The sequence below is a fragment of the Lagenorhynchus albirostris genome, chromosome 2, assembly GCF_949774975.1.
Source record: "Lagenorhynchus albirostris chromosome 2, mLagAlb1.1, whole genome shotgun sequence".
Lineage (NCBI taxonomy): Eukaryota > Metazoa > Chordata > Mammalia > Artiodactyla > Delphinidae > Lagenorhynchus > Lagenorhynchus albirostris.
Window position 1 is genome coordinate 180,505,531 of NC_083096.1, and position 22,911 is coordinate 180,528,441.

The following is a 22,911-nucleotide window of genomic DNA, read 5'->3' on the forward strand; positions in this document are numbered from 1 at the left end:
GTTATTTACAGCTATGAACATTTGTGTACAGGCGTTTGTTGGATGTATGTTTTCATGTCAAACCTTTTGCTCGTTCTTTTAATTGGGTTGCTGACTTATTGAGTTGGGATTCTTTATACATATACTGGAGAAGTCTTCAGTCTGGCATTGGTTTAGTGAATATTTTCTCACAGCTGTGGTTGGCGTTTTCATTTTCTTAACAGTATCTTTCAAGGAGCAGATGTTTCTAATTTTGATGAAGTCCAGTTTATCCATTCTTTTCTTATATGGTTGGTGTCGTGTCTAAGAAATATTTGCCTACCCTCAGGTTGTGAAGGTGTTCATTTATTTATTTATTTTCCTAGAAATTCTTTAGTTTTAACTTTTATGTTCAGGTCCAGTACAGGGTTTTGAGCAAAGAGCCGATGTGACCTAACTTAACGTGCTAACAGCATCACTGTGCTGTTTTGAGATGAGACGGGTGGGCAGAGTGCGGCCTTGAGGATGTTTGCAAGGAAGCTACTGCAACGATCCAGGCTGGGAGCCGCTGGGCAGAGTGGAAGCGGAAGAGCAGTGAAATTTTGGAAATACTTACCGGCCAGGTTTTCAGGCTTGTTTTTCATCCTCCTTAATGAGTAATGTCCAACTTTCAGGAAAGTTATTTCCCTTCTCTGAAGACCCTTATACTCGTAGTTTTACCTGAGGCCTAGTGTATGTACACACCTTGCCTCGAGCCTGAATGTTCGCTATGCATTTAACTTATCTTCACTTTTTAAAAACAAATAACTGGTTTTGAGTTTTATTCCACACATTGTCATTCTTCAGGCATGGCAGCCCCCAAAACAATATGACAATTCATCTATTCATTCACAAAAGATTAAAAAAAAGGAAAGCAACACATTTCTTGCCATGCTCCACAATACTTCTGCTGGGTAGGACTCATAAATCCATGTCTCTGCCTTGGCCACTCCAACTCATGTCTTATCCTTTCTTTAACTCATGATTTATTGCTCTCAGTTACTCCTTTTGCCAGATTTATAAACGTAACTGTTCTTTATTTAATACCTATTTTGTACACTAGGCAACAAGACAGTAAATTTATTGTCTATGAGTTGCTACTTTGAAAAATTACATCAATGCAAAGTGATTGTCTTTCCGCCTTCATAGCCAATAAATTTATTTATTTTTTTTTGTAGGGGATGATATGAGGTCATAGGATAATATATATAATCGCTGATCACAGAATGAGAAGGAACAAGTTGCAGGCAAATGCTCTACCACTGAGCTATATCCCCAAGAAGAAGCAAGTTGAGAGTTCTCACAAACAGAAGCCAGAAGCCGAGAAGGAAGACTTCGGTCTCCTGCCAATCATGTATAAGCTGGTCTCCTGCTGTTTGCTTTTCATAGGATGCTTAAATCCTCTCTGGTCTCTTCCTGTCCTTGACTCCAGGGAAGAGCCCCTGCAGCTCTCAGGTAAAATGATTTCTTTCCCTTATGTCAGTCTTGAAAGAGTCTTCAAGGGTCTTAAATGCAATGTTAGAGATAAGAATGAATATTCTTTCTTAAAGGAGTCTTGTGAAATTAATAGTCCCAGCTATGAAAAGAATTCTGAGGGTCCTTACAACTCATCTTAGAGTCAGGAATGGATACGGGTTTTTTTTTCCTTCCTAAAATGTAAAAGTAGAAGGGTAACATTGCTTATTTAATGTCACTTCTATATTTCTAAGTTATTTTGATCAGCTGTTTCTTTTTTTATTTTTCAATTTTGAAAATGGCACTAAATTTAAAACATCATTGCTTTTCGTTTCTATTTTAAATGAACTGGATGAATGCAGAATTGGTTGTTCCAATTATAGGGTAAAATATTTTTATTGTATCTTATTTTAAGCTAAAAAGTAATCATCTGACACGTGTTATATGAAACAAAAATGTTTATTAAAAAATAAAGAAGTGACTGGCTGGGGCTAGGGATGACACAGATTTCCAAGTACATTTATGTTTTCCTTTTGATTCATGTTTCATTCAGTTCAATTCTAAGTTGAATTCTCTTAAAGTGTATCAGTCAAGCAGATACTTATTGTGCTGTCAGCTCTTAATTTAGTTTAAGAAACGAAAAGGTTGGTGCTTGGGTATTAGGTTCATAAGCATTTTAACTTGTCTTTAATTGTGGTACTTTAGACATTTTTTTTTTAATAAAGGAAAAAATCTCTTCTAAGCCATTGATTTTATAATTTCTACTCTCTAAAGTTTCTCTCAAGCAGCTTTCTGATAATTGTCAAGCTCTAATTCATGCACTATCAGTCAACTTCCACAGTCACTGAAGTCATAAGTGGCAGTCATCTTAACGGCTAAATCGGGCATTAACTTTATTGAATCTCTGCTACTTAAAAAAAAGAACAGTGAAAAGCATAAGATGAAACCAAGAATGAACATTCAGATATTACTGTCATCCTCAAAAAATTACATATCATGATTATGATTTTTCCAAACTTAGATGAGTATAGTATCTCACTTAAATTTTTTTTTTTTGCGGTACGCGGGCCTCTCACTGCTGCGGCCTCTCCCGTTGCGGAGCACAGGCTCCGGACGCACAGGCTCAGCGGCCATGGCTCATGGGCCCAGCCACTCAGCGGCATGTGGGATCTTCCCGGACCGGGGCACAAACCCGCGTCCTCTGCATCAGCAGGCGGACTCTCAACCACTGCGCCACCAGGGAAGCCCCTCACTTAAATTCTTAACAAGTGGCAGCTTTACATTAGAGTTTTTGCCTGAAATTTTTTCCCACTTATTTGTTTCTCCATAAATGATCCTTCATGACATAAACATTGATGTGTGGCCAAATTTTATAGATTTCTCATTAACATTCTTCAGAAGTACTGTGAATGTGCCCAGAAGCCTCCACAACGGCTTGCTCTTTGCTTTCCAATCAAGGTCGTAGCTGAGGATTTGGAAGCCTTAGTGAAGCAAGTGGATAGTACAGGACTCCCCAGAAGCTCCATCTCCCCACTGCAGCACCTGGCCAAGATTGCTCTGCCAGGGCCCAGAGTCTGCTCACCAGACCTCACACTCACTTCCCACACACCTTGCACACACTTACCATGCATCTTCTATGCCACTAAGCTGACCAAATTTCACCCTGAAATTGTTGCTATCAACTTCTTTAAAGAGTATTTTAAAGCTGACTCTTTCCTGACAATTGTGTCTAAATCTTGGAGGCCAGGCAGGTAAGAGGTGATGCCATCCTATTTGCTTTACAGGAAGAACCTTAACAATCCTGTCTTTTAGAAAACCACTCCTTCATTTTTCCTTTCACTCCAATTTCACCACCCATATGTCTAAAAGCAAAAGGCGAAAGGCAGCAGTAGGTAAATAGAAATGAGGAAGAATCACTTTGTAAGTGGAAGTGCTTTTTCACTGACCCTATGGCTCAGCCCTACCCTCTTATTCAAGGCAGTGAACGGCCTGGCAAGGCCACACAGGCAGGAGGAGTCAGAATGAGAGTCACACGCTTGATTTCCTGTTCTGCCGGCTTGTGAACTGGACTGTAGCATTTCTACTTCTCGGTTAAAATACTACTGGCGACAAACCCGGAATTTAGTATTTGAAGTTTTTCTAGTATTATCTCCTTGTCCCTGGTACCCCCGAAAAGGCAATAAGGAGCAGAAGTGATTGAAGAATCAGCTGAGTTGCTAATATCTATTTCTACTCTGTGTAGCACCTGAAGATGTCGAATCAACCTTGGATGAGCTGGAAAGAGCTTCCCTTCTGCAGATGCTGCCAGAGATGTCAGGTGCAGAGACAGGAGATGGTCTTAGGAAAGCAGGTAAAATGATTCTTGTGATTTTATTTTATTTTGTTTTATTTTATTTTATTTTTTTGCGGTACACGGGCCTCTCACTGCTGTGGCCTCGCCCGTTGCGGAACACAGGCTCCGGACGCGCAGGCTCAGCGGCCATGGCTCACGGGCCCAGCCGCTCCGCGGCATGTGGGATCTTCAGGGACCGGGGCACGAACCCGCGTCGCTGCATCGGCAGGCGGACTCCCAACCGCTGCGCCACCAGGGAAGTCCCCAGCCTGTCTCATTTTTTTGCCACTGAATTTACTCCCTGTGCTCATGAATCAGATGAGGTAAAATCCTATTTTGGAATATAAAGATCAGCTATATAAAATGAGTTAGTTACCCAACACTCTCCCCTCTGGGCATAAAGACTTCCTCTGACATCTTCTGTTTTCTTTTTCTCAGCAACTCCTTCCAAGCATCCTGCTCTGCTTGGTCCCTCAGTATATCTGTTCTCTGTATGGACTTTTATTTTGGGGGGAAGGAGGGTATTATCCCAGTTTTCAATAAGTGAAATTTACAATCCTGGTTTCCCACTTACTCAAGTCTTAAGCCAATTACTTAATCTATCTGTACCTCAGTTTCTTAAACCAGTAAACGGAATGATAAAAATGCCCAACTCATGGGGTTATTGTGAAGTTCAGTCAATGAGAAAATGCAAGTAAAATGTTCATCACAGTGGCACACAAAGTAATCCATGACATGGCAGCTTTCACTATTTTCTCTGTCACTGTATTCCTCCCAGCACTGATAGAAATGCTCAGGACATTCTGGAAACAAAATGGAGTCTTTTAATAGAGCTTGTTTAGTAGAAAGAATTTCACTTGTTATAAAATATTTTTGATAAACTACTGAACTGCTAACTCAGGAAAATGCAGTGCCCTTTGTGAATTCCGGAAGCGAGAAAGAACCAGGTGCCTGCCTATCTTCCTTCAAGTAAATATCACTGTGGTGTGAAAAAAAGGAAAATCAGAAACTAGACGTGATTTAGGAATATTCTATTTTGTGCGTTTTAAATAAGACAAGTGTAAAATGGAAATAACAGATCTGATGATGAATGGTTTCAAAATACTGTTTTCCAGATCTCGGTACCAACATTTTTTACCCAAGAGGAAGTGTGAGAAAGGTAAGTATCATGTGGAAGCTTGTGAGAAATGCAGACTCTCAGCCCCCACCTCCCAGCACCTACTGAATCAAAAGCTGCATCTTACCAAGATTCCCCAGGTGATCCTTATGCACATTAAATAAAGTATGACAAGCACGGCCATATGATGTCTAAATAGAAGAAAGACACGGTCCAAACCCTGAGATGTCATATGTGTGACAGAGCAGAATATGAAGGAAATCGTTTTGGGTGCAGAAGACAGACTGTGATTGGGATTGATGAATGATAATATTAAATGGTTAGAAATGGTGCACAGTTAATGGAGGACCTTAAACACTACAAGAAAAATCTGTATTTCATCATTATCAACCCCTCAAACTCTAAATTAGTGTCTCCTAAAGGGCTTTCCAGGTATACCAGTCCCACGAGCCAGCCTACAGTGACACCCCGGGTTCTGGCCCCTCTCCCGTCCTGGTAATATCTTTATGTACATTATTAGCATGTTAAAGCCTCCAGGAAATGAGATAAGCGTATTTAATTTTAACCAAGCATTTCCCAAATATTTTGACTGGAGACACCTGTTTTTGGTGTAGCACCCATTACCATCCTTATAAAAATATACTCTGGAATCCGTCAATTCTGAAGATGGCATACACCCCCTGAGGCCCCAGGGCAGGTAACCCATCCAGAAGGGGACGGGGATGGCTTCTACATTAAACGTTATCATTCAGATGTTTATATTGTTCCGAATAGAAGGGTTATGATGAAAGACTCTAAAATCATACAGGTGATTAGCATGTGCTCATGAAATCCCAGAAAAAAAAAAGTAAGGGTCCATGCTTAAAGAAGTTAATTTCAAGGCAAATAAAAGGCCTACTTTACAGGGAAGACAGTAAATGGATAGAACATGTTACTGACAGATTTAAATAGAAATAGGTCAGTGAGGGTTTAGGAAAATTCACGGCAATCACAGGGCTAAACAGACTGGATGGACCACAGGTAGGGCACAAGGAGACCTTCCAGAGCCTACATGCTGGGCGCTCACCACAATTCTATTCCATAAAACAGCAAGAAAACACTTTTTAAAGGAACTAAGGTTCCTATTTGTGTGTGTAGGACTCAATTCATTGATAACCTGTTTTTTTATTTGGATTGTTTTAATTTCAGGCTTTCTCAGGACAAGATCCTAACATTTTACTGAGTCACCTTTTAGCCAGAATCAGGAAGCCATACAAGAAACGTGGAACTCCCTCTGAATGCTTCTGGAAATACTGTGTCTGAAGTGACATGAACATCTACTAGGCAACTCAAAACCAACCATCTTAGAAAAAGTCAAATAAAAACGCTTGATTTGAAAGCAGTATAGATGAAAAACTAGGCAAGCTATACCCTGTTCATTATTATTTGGAAAATAAATCCTCTATGTTTTACAAATATCATGAGTGTTTCTTTTACTTATAAACATATCCTGAAAATCTATCCTTCAATTTATCTTTAAAGAATTATCTAAAAGTTTAAAAGTAAACAAATAAATGAAAAGAAGCAAATACTAAGAAGAAAAAATCATAAAAGTAAATTTTAGTTAAAACAGTAAAACTACAAATCATTTAACCTACATTATCTTAGTGATGATGTCCTCTCAACCCTTAAAAATAACCACCTGAGTTATTACTTAAAAAAAAAAAAAATCAGTATCTTAGCTTGGAAAAGCGTCCGAAGTGAAAGATGCCTAAAGCTAAGGGCTGGGAAGTCTGAATTCTTTGTGTTTGAAGGAGGGCGTCCACACACTCCGATCCCCTCTCCCTTAGTTAACCTAAGTACTGAACACTTGAAAACTTTAATCTCTTAACACTGAAGCTTGTTTGATGTCAGTTTCTGTGAGCTCAAGGAGCACAGTACTAGAAAAATACCTTATCTGTTTCTTAGAGAAGAAACTTGAGGTGGGATTTAAGATTGTGGAATGGAAATATAGCCTGGTTTGTTAATTTTTAAAAAGCATGTGTGTGTGTGCACATACTAACTTATCCTCTTAATACATCTATACCATCGTAGCTTATCTATGTATAGAGTATGGAGCTGAGACCCGCGAGCTCCACGCAGCTCCCAGCACGGCCCATGCCCGCGGGAGAGCACTTCTCAAGGGAAACCCAGGCTCCCCTTCTCGGCTCTGTAGCCAATCACACCCCCAACTCAGGAGGAATGAAGGGTCAGGTCCGCACCAAACAGCCACATAATCGGTATTGATCTTGTCAACCACCATCCAAAATCTCTTTAGAGCGCAGGTCTGATAAATCTTCCCTTTCCTTGTCTAAGACATCAAGAACAAATCTGTAGGCAAGTTGTTTCTAGCTTGAAGGATGGACGCGTCATCTCAGGAACATGCTGACATGTGGCTGTGAGGATGCTGTGACATCGCTCGCTGCTGAACTTCAACTGAATCCAGTTCCCTAACACAGGACTCTGGCCGCACAAGTGCCAATATGTTTATGACACCAGCAAGCGCTTAGGGTGGACTCCATCGCCGTAGAATCCCAAATCCCTCCCGTTTTGTGATACTAGGGCAGCTGCTCTTACAGCCGGGGCTCTGGCGTCAAGTCATTGCTCCCACCCAGCTGTGAGCCCCCAGCCAGGCCATCCAGCTCTCTCCACCCCCGTGTCCTTCTCTGTAAAATGAGGGCAGCGACGCTGCTTATTCCGTGGTTGTATTAAATGAGATCATTCGTGGGCAGCACCGGAACGGTCCCTGCGGGAGGAGTACACGTCCCATCTACACTGAGCTCTCTTCCCTTCTTGGGTTGCTGTTGTTTTAAACGACAGGAGGTGCAGGTGGTTTGAAAGGTGTAACATTTAGCAAGTCCTGTTGGCTTCAGGATTCCGATTCATATTTTAATTCCAAGGTTCTGTTGCTGCCAGTTCCACAGTCAGACTTTGTGAAACACAGGTTCACTCTACAGAATCTGAAAGAGTAATCTTGATAACTAAATTTTGTAAATGAGGCATTAAAATGAGTATTAAAGGGACTTCCCTTGTGGCGCAGTGGTTAAGAATCCACCTGCCAACGCAGGGGACATGGGTTCGAGCCCTGGTCTGGGAAGATCCCACATGCCGCGGAGCAACTAAGCCCGTGTACCACAACTACTGAGCCTGCGCTCTAGAGCCCGCGAGCCACAACTACCGAGCCTGCGCTCTAGAGCCCGTGAGCCACAACTACTGAAGCTGCATGCCCAGAGCCCACACTCCGCTACAAGACAAGCCACTGCAATGAGAAGCCTGTGCACTGCAACGATGAGTAGCCCCCACTCACTGCAACTAGAGAAACAAAGACTCAACACAGCCAAAAATAAAAAAATTGGTATTAAAAAACATGTACATTTGCTCAGAACCCAATAAGCTCCTCCCAGTGCTGAAGTGAGGACTAAATGCTGTGTTGTCACCGAGCAGGACCTTGGACGCAGAGATGACAGAGACGCAGACACAGAGTGACCCTAACGTGAGCACCCTGCAGTGTCTCTCAATCTCAGTAAATATTCCTCAATGATATAAAATACACATTCAGGGCAAAGGTTTGTTGATGCAGTGCAAGAAATTTCTCAAGTTTTACATGTATACCGTTTATTGTTTTTGCTTAAAAAAGATACCCGATTAAAATATTCATAACCATTAAAAACAAGTAAATTCACAGTTAATTATAAACTCAGTTAAAAGAAAATTTCCATTTGGATTAAATTTACCTTGTGAGTTATGCTGAAGTTGCACTTAATTGTAAAACGATTCCGTTCGCACCGCATTCTGTTGTTCATAAATCCTGACCTCTCATCCAAGAAAATACAGCTTTTTGGTAACATTTCTGTAAACACTGAAGCCTACAGTATACATTTTTATTACCAATTTCTATAGTTATCGATACAAAAAGTTAATAAACTTGAACAACTGTTTAAACTTGGGGGGAGCCCCCCTGGGGGGCGGCAGCCGCACTGCTGAACCTTGTCTGCTCATCCTCAGCAGTAGAAGCATCATGGTCCAAACTCTAAACATGATGATTCGGCGACTTATCAAAGTATCAAAACTACAAATGGTTTTATAGATCTGCTTACAACAAGCACCAATTTTAAATTGACCCTAAACGTGTAGTAAGGCAAAGAAATAAGCAAATGTCGATAAAACAAACATCCAGGAAGAATCGAAAAGAGGGCTTATATTAGAGAAGGTCAGGTTTAAAAAACATGTTCACAAATGCAGAACAGTCCTCTGATTGCCCCATGTCATTTTTAATTTAAAAAAATTAACAAGGTTATCACTACAGAAGGTCACAGCGATTCTACTGATGGACAATATCCAGGCTGGTTCATTTTGTAAAATTTGATTTTTCACCAAGGGCAAAAATACCACACAACTGGACCAACACAACAAGGGCTTCAGAGATCATTTAACAATCGAGATGGAGCAGAATAGGAGAGTTCTCTATTCATAAGACAGGAATATGGGCATGAACAGCTTAAAGTGAGAAAATTCCAGGAAATGTCACGGGCATCATTTGAAAATGGTTCTGACCCCTGAAGAAAGATTTACCTTCTAGGAAGCTAGAGTTGGCCCCCCGTATTCCTGGTGGGGAGAATCGGGGAGGGGTGTGGAATCCTGGGCGCGGATCCGTGGGTACAGAGGGCTGACTGCACCACCACGTTATAGAAGGGGCTCGAGCATCCATGGATTTTAGCATCTGCGAGGGGGTCCTGGAACCAATCCCCTGCAGATTCGAGAGCCGTCTGTTCCACTTTAGAAAGTAAATCTAAGCTACGAGGCTTGAGAATCAGAGTCCAGCAGCATTGTGGATAGAAAGGTTGATTCTCATAATTAGGAGCAGGATGCATTTTATAAAAAACTATGAAACTTGAAAGGAAGAAGTGTTTTCCTAAAACAAAAAAAACAACAAAAAAACACAACAACAACAATAGAAAAGTAAGTTAGTTTGTTGCATGTTATTTAAAAGAGAAAAGGTTATTCCAGCCTTCATTTCCTTCTATTCCTGTTTCTGATCTACATGGGTGTGAACTGCACGTCATTCCAAGTTTGAGGAGGAATCATCACTTCTCTAAGAAGAGGGGACTCCCTTATCATGCAAACAACTCAGTCACTTCTTAAAAGACACAACTTCAGCAGGCCCAGGAAGCCCTCATTTGTGGCAGATTCTGCAACCCTCTTGGCTAGAGACCTCCCGTAGGTCCCTTACCCCTATTTAAGGGCAACACTTACCCCTATTTAAGGACAAAAAGAAGGCAGTGCCAATCAGACCTCTGGCAGGGATTGAGAGACATTCTTTTGTGTAAATTGGTTGGAAACAAAGAGTTAACTGCTGGTTTTGATAAGACAACATTTAAACACATACGCATATAAGAACAACATTAACTCTTACATGACTTTAAAGACTTTTTGCAATCATTATTTAAAAATTTCAAAGAGTCAGAAGCTGGCTGAGCTAGAAGCTCTTTTGTTTTAACATTACACATGCAAAAGCTAATTTAAACCCCCGCAAAGAATAAGCTCATTGTTAAGCTGATCCATTTTTAACCAAGACTTTGAGAATTTCAGTGGAAGGTAGAAAATCAAAAGGAAAAGCGGCTACAAAAATGAAGGTCAAAATTCAACCCTAAAAGCTAGGAATTTCCGGTACACCAATGGACAATACATTTTCATACTGGTCAATGCTGAAGTGATCTGTGTTGCGTTGTGAGAAAACTGGAATGTCAGACCCTAACTGTGGAGGGATGTGTCACCGTGCAAAGACCAGGTGAGGGCACTGTATTTATGGACACTGTTAGGAAAGGTACATGGCCCATAGTGGGGATTTCTTGAAGTCTCTAACAGGGGGAAATGATTCATGTAACAACAGAACAAAATCAATGAGGCTAAGGTTTGGGGCTCTTTCTAGCTATACTTTGGTTTCTTTAAATAAATTTATTTATTTTATTTACTTTATTTTTGGCTGCACTGGGTCTTCTTGCTGCACGTGGGCTTTCTCTAGTTGTGGCGAGCAGGGGCTACTCTTCGTTGTGGTGCGCGGGCTTCTCATTGCGGTGGCTTCTCTTGTTGCAGAGCACGGGCTCTAGGTGCGTGGGCTTCAGTAGTTGTGGTGCATGGGCTCAGTAGTTGTGGCTCACGGGCTCTAGAGCGCAGGCTCAGTAGTTGTGGCGCACGGTCTTAGTTGCTCCGCGGCATGTGGGATCTTCCCAGACCAGGGATCGAACCTGTGTCCCCTGCATTGGCAGGCAGATTCTTAACCACTGCACCACCAGGGAAGTCCTCTAGCTATACTTCTAACTGTAATTTATTTGGGGTGACATCTGAAATAAAGTTTGACACATACCTCTTTAGAGGTCATCCAATCTCATTAGAGGACAGCCAAACTAGAAAAAGAGTCTATTTGACAGTTTAAATACATTGGGGAAAAAGACAAGGAAAAGAGTCTATATACAATGTCTGCTTCAGGAAAATGATGTCTGTTAAAAAATCAGGAAGGAAAAAGCTTAATATTCAATGATAACTTCATGGTCATTTAAGACCCGGGGGTTTACAGAGAATCACAAGGAGGTCTAGCTGTCCCACAGGCCTGGAGAGGGAGTACAGGTGCATCTTCAGAGTCACTCAGCTGCTGCTTCTGCTGGATCCCGACCACAGGATTCTGCAGCATCACCAGCTGAATCTCCGTTTTCGCAAGTGACACAGCCCTCCAAAAAGGAACAAGAACAGGCAGGTTATTTGATGTGAAGTCACCTGAAAAGTGTTTAAACCAGTAAAATGCCGGCCAAGCAACCTGTGTCTCATTCTCCCACTTATTCACATCTAAGACTATCCATTATAGTTCATCCCTTACTATTAGAAGGGAAATGACAGCAACTGTTTAAATACTTTTGCTTAAATTGTTTTGGGGCTCATTCTTCATATACTCTTCCCACAGAAATTCCTGCTCGGCATGAATCCTAAATCCTAAATCCTAAATCCTCTGGTGTGAATCTTACATCTTGAGATTCAACTCTTTTCAAACATGCACGCATATTTGACATGCAAATCTTATACTCTCCTCCCCAGTCAATCACATATGAAAGCAGGTGTCTTTACTCCTAACTGCCCCGTAACATTCCAACTGGTGGAAGAAAAAAACACTTGGAGCCAGAAAGACCTGTATTCAAAATCTGAAGAACTGAGCCCTTACACAGTTGTCCTTCAGTCTGTGCAGAGGGCTTGGCTCCTGAACCCCCTGAGGATACAAAAATCTGTGGATGCTCAATCCTTATATAGATGACTTGGTACAGTCAGCCCTCTGCACTCGAGGGTTCCGCATCCTTGGATTCAACCAACTACAGATTGAAATTTGAACTGTGGATATAGAGGGCTGAGTGTACAAATTATTTAGTATCTGTATACCTCACTTTGTTGTTATTGGTAAAGCAGGGATAATAACACCTACCACAGAAGCAACTGTGAAGATTAAGATTTTCAGCGGGATCATGCAATGCACAGTCGGCCCTCTCTGCAGGTTCCACATCCACAGACTCAACCAACCATAGATCGAAAATACTTGGGGAAAAAAATTCCAGAAAGTTCCAAAAAGCAAAACTTAAATTTGCAGTGCACCAGCAACTATTTACATAGAATGTACGTTGAATTTACAACTGTTTAAATAGCATTTACATTGTATTAGGTATTATAAGTAATCTGGAGATGATTTAAGGTATACAGGAGGCCATGCATAGGCTACATGCAAATACTATGCCATTTTACATGAGGGACTCGAGCATCCGCAGATTTTGGTACTCCAGGGGGTCCTGGAACTAGTCCCCTGCAGAAAACGAGGGATGACTGTACACTAAGCGCCCAGAACACTACCTGGCACAGAAACAGCAACACATGACAGCTGTTATTACTGGGCTTACCTGGATGTCTATTTCCTGAGGGATCGTCTGGCTCTGAATCCAGGAACGCGCATTGGCCAGCTCCTCCCTTTGTCCGTGAGAAAACTGCGGCTGCCACCGCCTCATGCTTTCCAGGTTTTCTAGGTCTTCTTTCAGTACAATTTCTTTAACCCTGAAAACAAACGAACAAACAAACAAAACCTTCACAGTCCTAAATAAGGCACAGGGTCCTTATCTTGTGATCTAAGAACAGCACTTCTTTTCACTTTGTAATATACTTTATATTTCTTGTTAGTATGTGACGTACACATCAAAAATATAACAACTGACTCATTTCCTTGTCAGATTGGTAAAGCTAGGCCTCTTTCTCTTGATGGCGAATACCTGTATAGTGTTTTAATGAGTCATATGGAAGAAACAGATTTCCTTTAGGTCTTCTCTTCTTTTAGAATGAGAGAAAAAAGTCCAGGCTCTAAAAAAAGTTCTCGTCCCTGCGGGCTGTCTTGGAAAGCACTGCCTCTCTTTGTTTTCTTGTCTCAGGACACATAACATATTTATACCGTCACTACCACTACAACCATTGTTTTAAGAAATCATTTGTCTTTTGACTTCAAATGAATGAATTTGAAAATACATTTCTCTAAGGATATGTATAAAAACATTAAAAATCACTTTGTATTAAAAAACACACTTAAGAAACCATAAAACACTTATATAAAGGTGGGTCTTCTAACATGCTTTCTTACCTCTCAGGCACCTGATACGTCATCAGAATGCACTCAGGTGTTTGTTCTATCATTCTGCAGATGGACTCTTCAGCTAAGTTGGGAAATGTTTCTTTTTTCTGTGCATCCTGAGACTGCTGCCCATTTTGAAAGATTTCAGAAGAATAATCACTAGGAGCAAAGTTTATGCTGCTGCCACTGCTTCCTATCAAAAATCAACAACAAAAAAATTTGAAAATACCTGTCAGGGGCTGATTTGCCAAACTGGCCCTCATTCTCCAAAGACTTTGGCAACTAGCTGGTAGGGTCCTTCACCACCCAGAGCAGCCATCATCCCAGGTCACCTCAGCCTTCCAGTTCCTCGATCTTCCCAAGATCTCCTTCTCAGTCTTCCTGAACTAGCCTCCTCCCAAGGCCATTCCTTGTTTGTTCTCATCACCCACAACTGCTCCATCTCCAGCTCCGTCTCCAAAATCACCAACCTCTCAGCTTCAATTTCTTGTTTCCTTGTTCTACTCTTCCAACTACAAATTTGGAACCGTGCCTTAGCCATTCTGCTTAGAGCCCAAAGCCCATCATTCATTCAGTAGCACTCTGCAAGACCTGAAACTTCTTTTTCCCTTTAATTTTCCACAACTATCAAAATGTAACTCTGATAAAGCCACTTATCAATTCTGTTCTTATCTAAGCCCAAGTAGCCAAAGGCACAGAGAAAGTCACGTATAACGGGGTGCATTGGTTCTACAGTAAATTCATCACCACCAGAGGATCATCACAAAGCCTGTAATCCTGGTACAGCTCTGTGGTCAGCACACTAGTCTATCCCCAGCAGGATTATCTTCTACTCCTCTATTTCCTCCCTCACTCTCACCTAGTTTTTAAGAAAAAAAAAGGAAGCCACTGGAAAGGAAATTCATCCTCCTGATACCAAACATAAACGTACTCCTATCTACATTCTCTCCTCACCACAGAGGAGAGAATGTTCCTGAATGTTCTCTGTTACCACAGAGAAGCCGTCCATCCATCCCAAGGCCCAGCGCTTTATGGCTCTTATGGGGCCTCATGGATCATTCCTTTCCTATCTTGCCTGGGACCCTTCAAGGTCCTTCTCATTGACTTTGGAACAATTAAAACAAAACAAAGTACCTCTCTAATTTTTTAAAAAAGGGTATGGGTAAACATAAAAGACATTTTTCCTCATTAGAAAAATCTCATTAAGAGGTAACTGTTTAAGGCAAAAACAGTAAAACTTCTATTGTGGGGTTTATAATACATGGTGAAGTAAAGTGTATGACAGAAATGGCAAAAAAGAGGGAAAATGGAAGTACTCTGTGTTAAGGTTCTTAGACATAAAGTGATAGAATAGGTATAATATGTGAAGGTAAACTGGGATAAGTAAAAGATGCATGTGTAAATCCTAGAGCAATGACTAAAAAAAAAAAAGGAAAAAAGGAAAAAAAAATAAAAGAATAGCTGGGAGGCCAATAATGGAGAGAAAATGGAATCATTAAAAATACACAATTGGGCATCCCTGGTGGCGCAGTGGATGAGAGTCTGCCTGCCGATGCAGGGGACACAGGTTCGTGCCCCAATCCGGGAAGATCCCACATGCCGCAGAGCGGCTGGGCCCATGAGCCATGGCCGCTGAGCCTGCACATCCGGAGCCTGTGCTCCACAACAGGAGAGGCCACAACAGTGAGAGGCCCGCGTACCACCAAAAAAAAAAAAAAAAAAAAAAATACACAATTAACCCAAAAGGAGGAGGGGAAGAGAAAAAAGGAAGAACGAGCAAATGAGACAAACATAAAACAAGTAGCAAGATGGAAGATTTAATTTAAACCTGATCATATCAATAATCATATTAAATGTAAATGGTCTAAGTACTCCAATTAAAAGTCAGAGACTGTCACATAGATAAAGAAGCAATACCCAACCATACACTGGTTACCAGAAATCAACTTTAAATATAAAGACACAGATAAAAGTAAAAAGATGGAAAAAAAATTCCATGTAAACACTATCAAAATAAAGCTGGAGGAGCTACACTGATATCAGACAAAGTGGACATCAAGAAAGGTACATTTCATAACAGAGAATCCAATTCATCAAAAGCACATAATCTTAAATGTGTATGCAACTAATAAAAGAGTTTCAAAATACATGAAGCAAAAACTGATTGAACAGCAAGAAAAAAATAGACAAATTCACAATTATAGGTGGACATGTTAACAGCCTTATCTTAATAAATGAGAAAACAAGTAGATAGAAAATCAGTTAGGATGTAGAAGGCTGAATCAACATTATCAGCCAACTTGACCAAATTTACATTTACAGAAGAATGCTACTCAACAACTGCAGAACACACATTCTTTCCAAGTGCATATGAAACATTTATCAAGACAGACCGAATTCTGGACTATTAAACAAGCCTCAGTAAATTAAAAAAAATACAAAGAATGCTGTCTGACTGCAATTAAGTTAGAAAGCAATAAAATACCTGGAAAATCCCCAAGTATTAGGAAATAAATACATGTCTAATAACCCATGGTCAAAGAAGAAAACATAAGGGAAATTATAAAATATTTTGTACTGAATGAAAATGAAAACACTCATACAAAAATTTGAGGGATGCAGCTAAAGCTGTGCTTAGAGGGAAATATAAAACGTTAAATGTTTATATTAGGAGGGGAAAAAAGGGTCTCAAATCAATGCTCTAAGCTTCCACCTTAAGAAATTAGAAAAAGAGTGAATAAAATCCAAAGTAAACACATGAAATAATAAAGATTAGAGCAGAAATCAATAAAATACAAGACCAAAAAAAATAGCAAATAAACCCAACGAGATCAAAAGTTGCTTCCTTGAAAAGTTAATAAAAGTGGTAAACATAGAGCCAGAATGATAAGGAAAAAGAAATAATATCAGCAGAGAGGAGACATTAGTATAAATTCTAAAGACATTAAAAGGATAGGGACTATTATAAATAACTTTATGCCAATAAATTCAACAACTTAGATGAAATGGACAATGGATCTGTATCATCTTGAATGATACAAATTACCAAAGATCATTCTTTGGAAGAAATAGATAACCTGAGTCTATTAACCATGTCTATTAAAAAAATCAAATTTGTTTTTAAAAACCCTTTCATAAAGAAAACTTCAGGCCCAGATAGCTTCACTGGTGAATTCTACCAACCATACTAAGGAAGATATAATATCAACTCAATACAAACTCTTCCAGAAAACAGAAGAGGAGGGAACAGTGCCCAACTCATTTCTTTTGTTAGGCCAGTATTATCCTGATACCAAAACCAGATAAAGACATCATAAGAAAAGAAGACAATGGACCAATATTTCTCATAATAGGTGCAAGAATCCTTAAAATATTAGGATATAGAATCCGGTAATATATAAAAAGGATAAAATAGCATGACCAAATACAAGATTAATTTAATATTTGAAAATTAGTTAATGTAATTCACCATATTAACAGAACAAGGGAGAAAAACCATATGGTTAATCTCAGTAGAGGCAGAAGGGCTTCCCTGGTGGCAGGGGTTAAGAATTCACCCGCCAAGGCAGGGGACACAGGTTCGAGCCCTGATCTGGGAAGATCCCACATGCCGCAGAGCAACTAAGCCCGTGTGCCACAACTACTGAGCCTGAGCTCTAAAGCCCGCGAGTCACAACTACTGAGCCCACGTGCCACAACTACTGAAGCCCTCGTGCCTAGAGCCCATGCTCCACAACAAGAGAAGCCACCCTAATGAGAAGCCCACGCACTGCAACGAAGAGTAGCCCCTGCTCACCACAACTAAAGAAAGCCACGTGCAGCAACGAAGACCCAAGGCAGCCAAAAATAAATACATTGATTTTAAAAAATAGATGCAGAAAAAGCATCTCTGTAAATCTGCAGCAGAAAGGAACTTCCTCAATCTTGCTGAAGGCCATTTAAGGAAAACATACATTTAACATCATACTTACTGAAACTGTGACAGATTCCCCCCTAAGACGATGAACAAGGCAAGAATGTCTGTCTAACCACTTCTATTCAATACAGTAAGTCCCCTACATACGAACGAGTTCCGTTCTGAAAGCACATTCCTAAGTCCAATTTGTTTGTAAGTCCAACAAAGTTAGCGAGGTACCCAACTAACAAAATCGGCTATATAGTACTGTGCTGTAATAGGTTTATAATACTTTCACACAAATAATGCATAAAAAACAAACACAAAAAATAAAGAAAAGATTTTTAATCTTCCAGTACAGTCCCTTGAAAAGTACAGTAGTCCAGTGCAACAGCTGGCATACAGGGGCTGCCATCGAGTGAACAGGCAAGAAGAGCTACTGACTGAAGGAGGGAGAGGAGGTGGGAGATGGTAGTAGAGCTGAAGGGCCGTCAGCAGTAGGAGACGGAGGGCAAGCTACAATGTCACTCATGCCTGATACTGACGGAACGCACGTTCCCACTTTGAAAATTCGCAACTTGAAGGTTCATATGTAGGGGCCTTACTGTACTATATTGGGGGTCCTAGCCAGTCCAAGAAGGAAAGACAAATAAATTAAGGTATACAGATCAGAAAAGAAAAAGTAAAACTATGGCAAGTTTTGAGAATACAAGTGCGAAACACAAAATTTGATTGGCTTTCTATATGCTAACAACAAGCAATTGGAAATTGAAATTTTAAAATGCTATTTACAATAGCATCAAAATTATGAAATCCTTAGTGATAAATTTAGCAAAGTAAGTGTAACCTGTACACTGAAAACTACAAAACATTGCTGAGAAAAATTAAAGACCTACATAAATAAACAGATCATACTCGTGGATCAGAGGACTCAATACTGTTAGGATAATAATTCCTCCCACATTGGTCAGTAGATTCAACATGATGTCAATCAAAATCCCAGCAGGCTTTTGTGTAGGAATTAAGAAACCGATTCTACAACTTATTTATTTTTAAATCTTTTTTTTTTATCGAGGTAGCATTGGTTTATGACAGTTGTTAAGTTTCATGTGTACATTGTTATTTCCACTTCTGTATACACTACAGCGTGCTCATCACCAAAAATGTAGATTCCATTACCATACATTTGACCTCCTTTACCCACTTAGCATCCCCCTTTCCCTCTGGTAACCACTATTCTGTTCTCTGTACCTACAGAGTATTTGTTTTTGTGTTTTTCTTCATTTTTTCGGTCTGTTTGTTTTTTATATTCTACACATGAGTGAAATCATACAGTATTTGTCTTTCTCCTCTGCTTTATTTCACCTAGCATAATACCCTCGCAGTCCATCCATCTTGTTGCAAATGGCAAGGTTTCCTCTTTTTTATGGCTTAATAGTACTCCATTGTGTGTACTGTATATAGATGTATTTTAAAATTTAAAAAATGTTTAATATACATCACTTCTTTATTCATTCATCCATTGATGGGCACTTACATTGTTTCCATATCTTGACTACTGTAACTAATGCTGTGATGAACAGAGGGATACATATATCTTTTTGAATTAGCGTTTTCATTTTCTTTGGCTAAATACCCAGAAGTGGAATAGCTGGATCATATTGAAATTCTATTAATTTTTTGAGGAGTCTCTATATGTTTTCCATAGCAGCAACACCAATTTACGTTCCCACCCACAGTGTATGAAGGTTTTCTTTTCTTCACGTCCTTACCAATACTTGTTATTTCTTGCCTTTTTGATAACAGCCATTCTAATGGATATGAGGTGATAATCTCTTTGTGGTTTTGAACTGCAGTTCCTAATAATTAGTGATGTTAAACATCCTTTCATGTGCTTGTTGGCCAACTACATGTCTTCTTTGGAAAAATGTCTATTCAGCTCCTCTGCCCGTTTTTTAATTGGGTTGTGTTTTTTTGTTGTTGAGTTGTATGAGTTCTTTATATATTTTGGATATTAACCCCTTATGACTTGCAAATATCTTCTCGCATACAGTAGGTTGTCTTTTCATTTTGTTAATGCTGTGCAGAAGCTTTTGTTTCCACTGAGGAGATATATTAGCAGAAAGATATCGCTAAGACTGATGTCAAAGAGTGTACTGCATGTTTTCATCTAGGAGTTGTATGGTTTCGGGTCTTACATTCAAGTCTTTAATTCATTTTGAGTTAATTTTTGTGCATGCTGTGAGACAGGGGTCTAGTTTCCATTTTTTGTATGTGGCTGTCCTGTTTTCCCAATGGCATTTACTTAAGAGATTATCCTTTCTCCATTGTATGTTCTTTGCTCCTATGTCATAAATTAATTGTCCATATATGTGTGGGTTTATTTCTGGGCTCTGAATTCTGTTCCACTGAGCTATGTTTTTCTGCCAATACCATGCTGTTTTGATTACTACAGTTTTGTGATATAGCTTGAACTCAGGGAGTGTGATACCTCCAGCTTTGTTCTTTCTTCTCAGGATTACTTTGGCTATTTGAGGTCTTTTGTGGTTCCATATACATTTAAAAATTTTTTGCTCTATTTCTGTGAAAAATGCCCTTGGGATTTTGATAGGGATTGTACTGAATCTGTAGATTGCTTTAGGTAGTATGTACATTTTAACAATGTTAGCTCTTCTAATCCTTGAGCATGGAACATCTTTTCATTTATTTCCATCTTCTTCAATTTCTTATATTTTTCAGTATGCAGGTCTTTCACCTCTTTTTGTTAAATTCATTCCTAGATATTTTATTCTTTTTGTTGTGACTGTGGGATTTTCTTAATTTCTCTTTCTGCTCATTTTTAGTGTATAGAAACACAACAGGTTTTTGTATGTTGATTTTGTACCCTGCAAATTTATTATATTCATTTATTATTTCTAGTAGTTTTTTTTTGTGTGGAGTCTTTAGGGTTTTCTCTATATAAAATCATATCATCCGCAAATCGTGTTAGTTTTCCTTCTTTTACAATTTGGATGCCTTCTGTTTCTTTTTCTTGCCTAACTGCTCTGCCTAGGACTTCCAATACTATGTTGAGTAAGAGTGGTGAGAGTTGGCATCCTTGTCTTCTTCCAGATCTTAGAAGGATAGCTTTCAGCTTTTCACCACTGAGTATGATGTTAGTTGTGGGTCTGTCATACATGGTCTTTACTATGTTGAGGTATGTTCCTACTATACCCATTTTATAGAGAGTTTTTAAAAATTATAAATAGATATTGAATCTTGTCAAATGTTTTTTCTGCATCTCTTGAGATGATCATCTGATTTTTATCCTTCTTTCTGTTAATCACAGTGTTTCACATTGACTGATCTGTGGATGCTGAACCATCCTTGCATCCCTGGAATAAATCACACTTGATCATGATGTATGATCCTTTAAATGTATTTGCTAACCTTTTTTTTTTTTAGCCTAATTTTATTTTATTTTATTATTATTTATTTATTTTTGCGGTACGCGGGCCTTTCACTGTTGTGGCCTCTCCCGTCGCGGAGCACAGGCTCCGGACGCGCAGGCGCAGTGGCCATGGCTCACGGGCCCAGCCACTCTGCGGCATGTGGGATCCTCCCAGACCGGGGCACAAACCCGCGTCCCCTGCATTGGCAGGCGGATTCGCAACCACTGCGCCACCAGGGAAGCCCTGCTAACCTTTTTTCAGGATTTTTACATTTAGGTTCATCAGAGATATTGGCCTGTAATTTTCTTTTTTTGTGTGGTGTCCTTGTCCGGTTTTGGCATCAGGCAATGATGGCCTTGTAAAATGAGGTGGAAAGTGTTTCCCCCTCTTCAGTTTTTTTGGAAGAGTTTTGAAAAGCATAGGTATTAAACTTTCTTTGAATGTTTGGGAGAATTCACCTGTGAAGTTGTCCGGTCCTTGACTTCTGTTTTTTTGGGACGTCTTTGATTACTGTTTCATTCTCTTTACTAGTAATCAATCTATCAAGATTTTCCATTTCTTCATGATTCAGTCTTATAAAGCTGTATGATTCTAAGAATTTGCCCATCTTCTAGGTTGTCCAGGTAGTTGGCATGTAGCTATTCACAATATACTCGTCTAATCCTCTGTGTTTCTATGGTATCATATTTCTCCTCTTTCACTTCTGGTTTTATTAGAGCTTTATCCCTTTGTTTCTTAGTGAGTCTAGCTAAAGGTTTGTCAATTTTGTGTCTATTTCATTTCTTCCCTGATCTTTATGTCCTTCCTTCTACTGACTGGGCTTCGTTTGTTCTTCTTTTTCTAGTTCCTTTCGGTGTAAAGTTAGACTGTTTGATATTTTTCTTGTTTCTTGAGGTAGGCCTGGATTGCTATAAACTTTCTTCTTAGTATTGTTTTTGCTGCATCCCATAGGCTTTGACATGTTGTATTGTCATTTGTCTTCAGGTATTTTTTGATTTCTTCTTTGATTTCTTCATTGACTCAGTAGTTGTTCAGTAGCATGTTGTTCAGTCTCTACATATTTGTGAGTTTTCCAGCTTTCTTCTCATAGTTGATTTGTAGTTTCACACCACTGTGATTAGAAAAAATGCATGATATAATTTCCATCTTCTTAAATGCACTGAGACTTGTTTTGTGTGCCAACAGATGATCTATCCCTGAGAAAGTTCTATGTGGACTTGAGAAGAATGTGTATTCTGCTGCATTTGAATTGACTATACAAATCCATGAATCCATCTGGTCTAATGTTTCATTTAAGGCCACTGTTTCCTTGTTCACAGGACATCTATTCATTGATGTAAGAGGAGTTTTAAAGTCCCTTACTATTATTGTGTTGCTGCAAATTTCTCTTTTTAGGTCTGTTAATAATTGCTTTGTATATTTTAATGCTCCTATGCTAGGTGCATAAATATTAATAACTGTTATATCTTCCTGACGACTTGTCCCCTTCATCATTATATAATGTCCATCTTGTCTCTTGTTACCTTTTTTGGCTTGAAGTCTATTTTGTCTGATATATGTATGGCTATACCACTTTCTTTTGGCTGCCATCTGCTTGGAGTATCATCTTCCATCCCTTCTTTTGTGTCTATGTTTGTCTGTTGAGCTGAGATGGGTCTCCTGGAGGCAGTGTATAGTTGGGTCTTGTTTTGTAATCCATCCAGCCACTCTGGATGAATTGATTGATGAATTCAACTCATTTACATTTATGGTGATTACTGGCAAATAAGGACTTAGTACTGCCTTTTAATCTTTTGTTTTCTGGTTGCTCTATTTCCCCATTGTTTCTTTTCCTTGTGTTTCTGTCTGCCATTTTGGTTTGGTGGTTTTGTATGATGTTTTTCTCAGGTTTTTTTTTTTATGTTTCGTGTCTCTGCTCTAGATTTATGTTATGTGGTTACCATGAGGTTTGCATAAAATAGCTCATAGATAAAATAGTCCTTTTTATGCTGAGAGCACCTTATCTCCATTTACCTATAC

The 22,911-nt window shown here is 39.5% G+C and overlaps 2 protein-coding genes across 10 annotated transcripts in view; one reads left to right on the forward strand and one right to left on the reverse strand.

Annotated features, from left to right (window-relative positions):
* Nucleotides 1-1,349: 1,349 nt before the first annotated feature.
* UTS2 (urotensin 2) lies at nt 1,350-6,317 on the forward strand. Its single transcript, XM_060141559.1, has 4 exons — nt 1,350-1,452; nt 3,695-3,802; nt 4,900-4,941; nt 6,082-6,317. Exons 1-4 carry the CDS (start codon nt 1,350-1,352, stop codon nt 6,201-6,203), a joined length of 375 nt encoding a protein of 124 aa, XP_059997542.1. The 3' UTR covers nt 6,204-6,317.
* The window catches only part of PER3 (period circadian regulator 3), a 66,334-nt gene continuing 49,483 nt past the window's right edge, over nt 6,061-22,911 (reverse strand). For 5 of the 9 annotated variants that reach the window (XM_060141550.1, XM_060141555.1, XM_060141554.1 and 2 more), the window contains 3 exons: nt 13,576-13,759; nt 12,851-13,001; nt 7,906-11,644 (listed from right to left, as the gene is read on the reverse strand). In XM_060141550.1, coding sequence (XP_059997533.1) covers nt 11,558-11,644; nt 12,851-13,001; nt 13,576-13,759 — 422 coding nt within the window. In that variant the 3' untranslated portion in view covers nt 7,906-11,557. Of the gene's footprint in view, nt 7,880-7,905; nt 11,645-12,850; nt 13,002-13,575; nt 13,760-22,911 lie in introns of those variants that run through there. The other 4 variants (XM_060141551.1, XM_060141557.1, XM_060141553.1 and 1 more) reach the window with 2 other exon arrangements.

Coding starts and splice junctions, on each gene's coding strand:
- UTS2 (XM_060141559.1), top strand. CDS start 1,350: ATGTATAAGCTGGTCTCCTGCTGTTTGCTTTTCATAGGATGCTTAAAT. Junction 3,803..4,899: donor AGATGGTCTTAGGAAAGCAG/GTAAAATGATTC, acceptor ACTGTTTTCCAG/ATCTCGGTACCAACATTTTT. Junction 4,942..6,081: donor CCCAAGAGGAAGTGTGAGAA/AGGTAAGTATCA, acceptor TTGGATTGTTTT/AATTTCAGGCTTTCTCAGGA.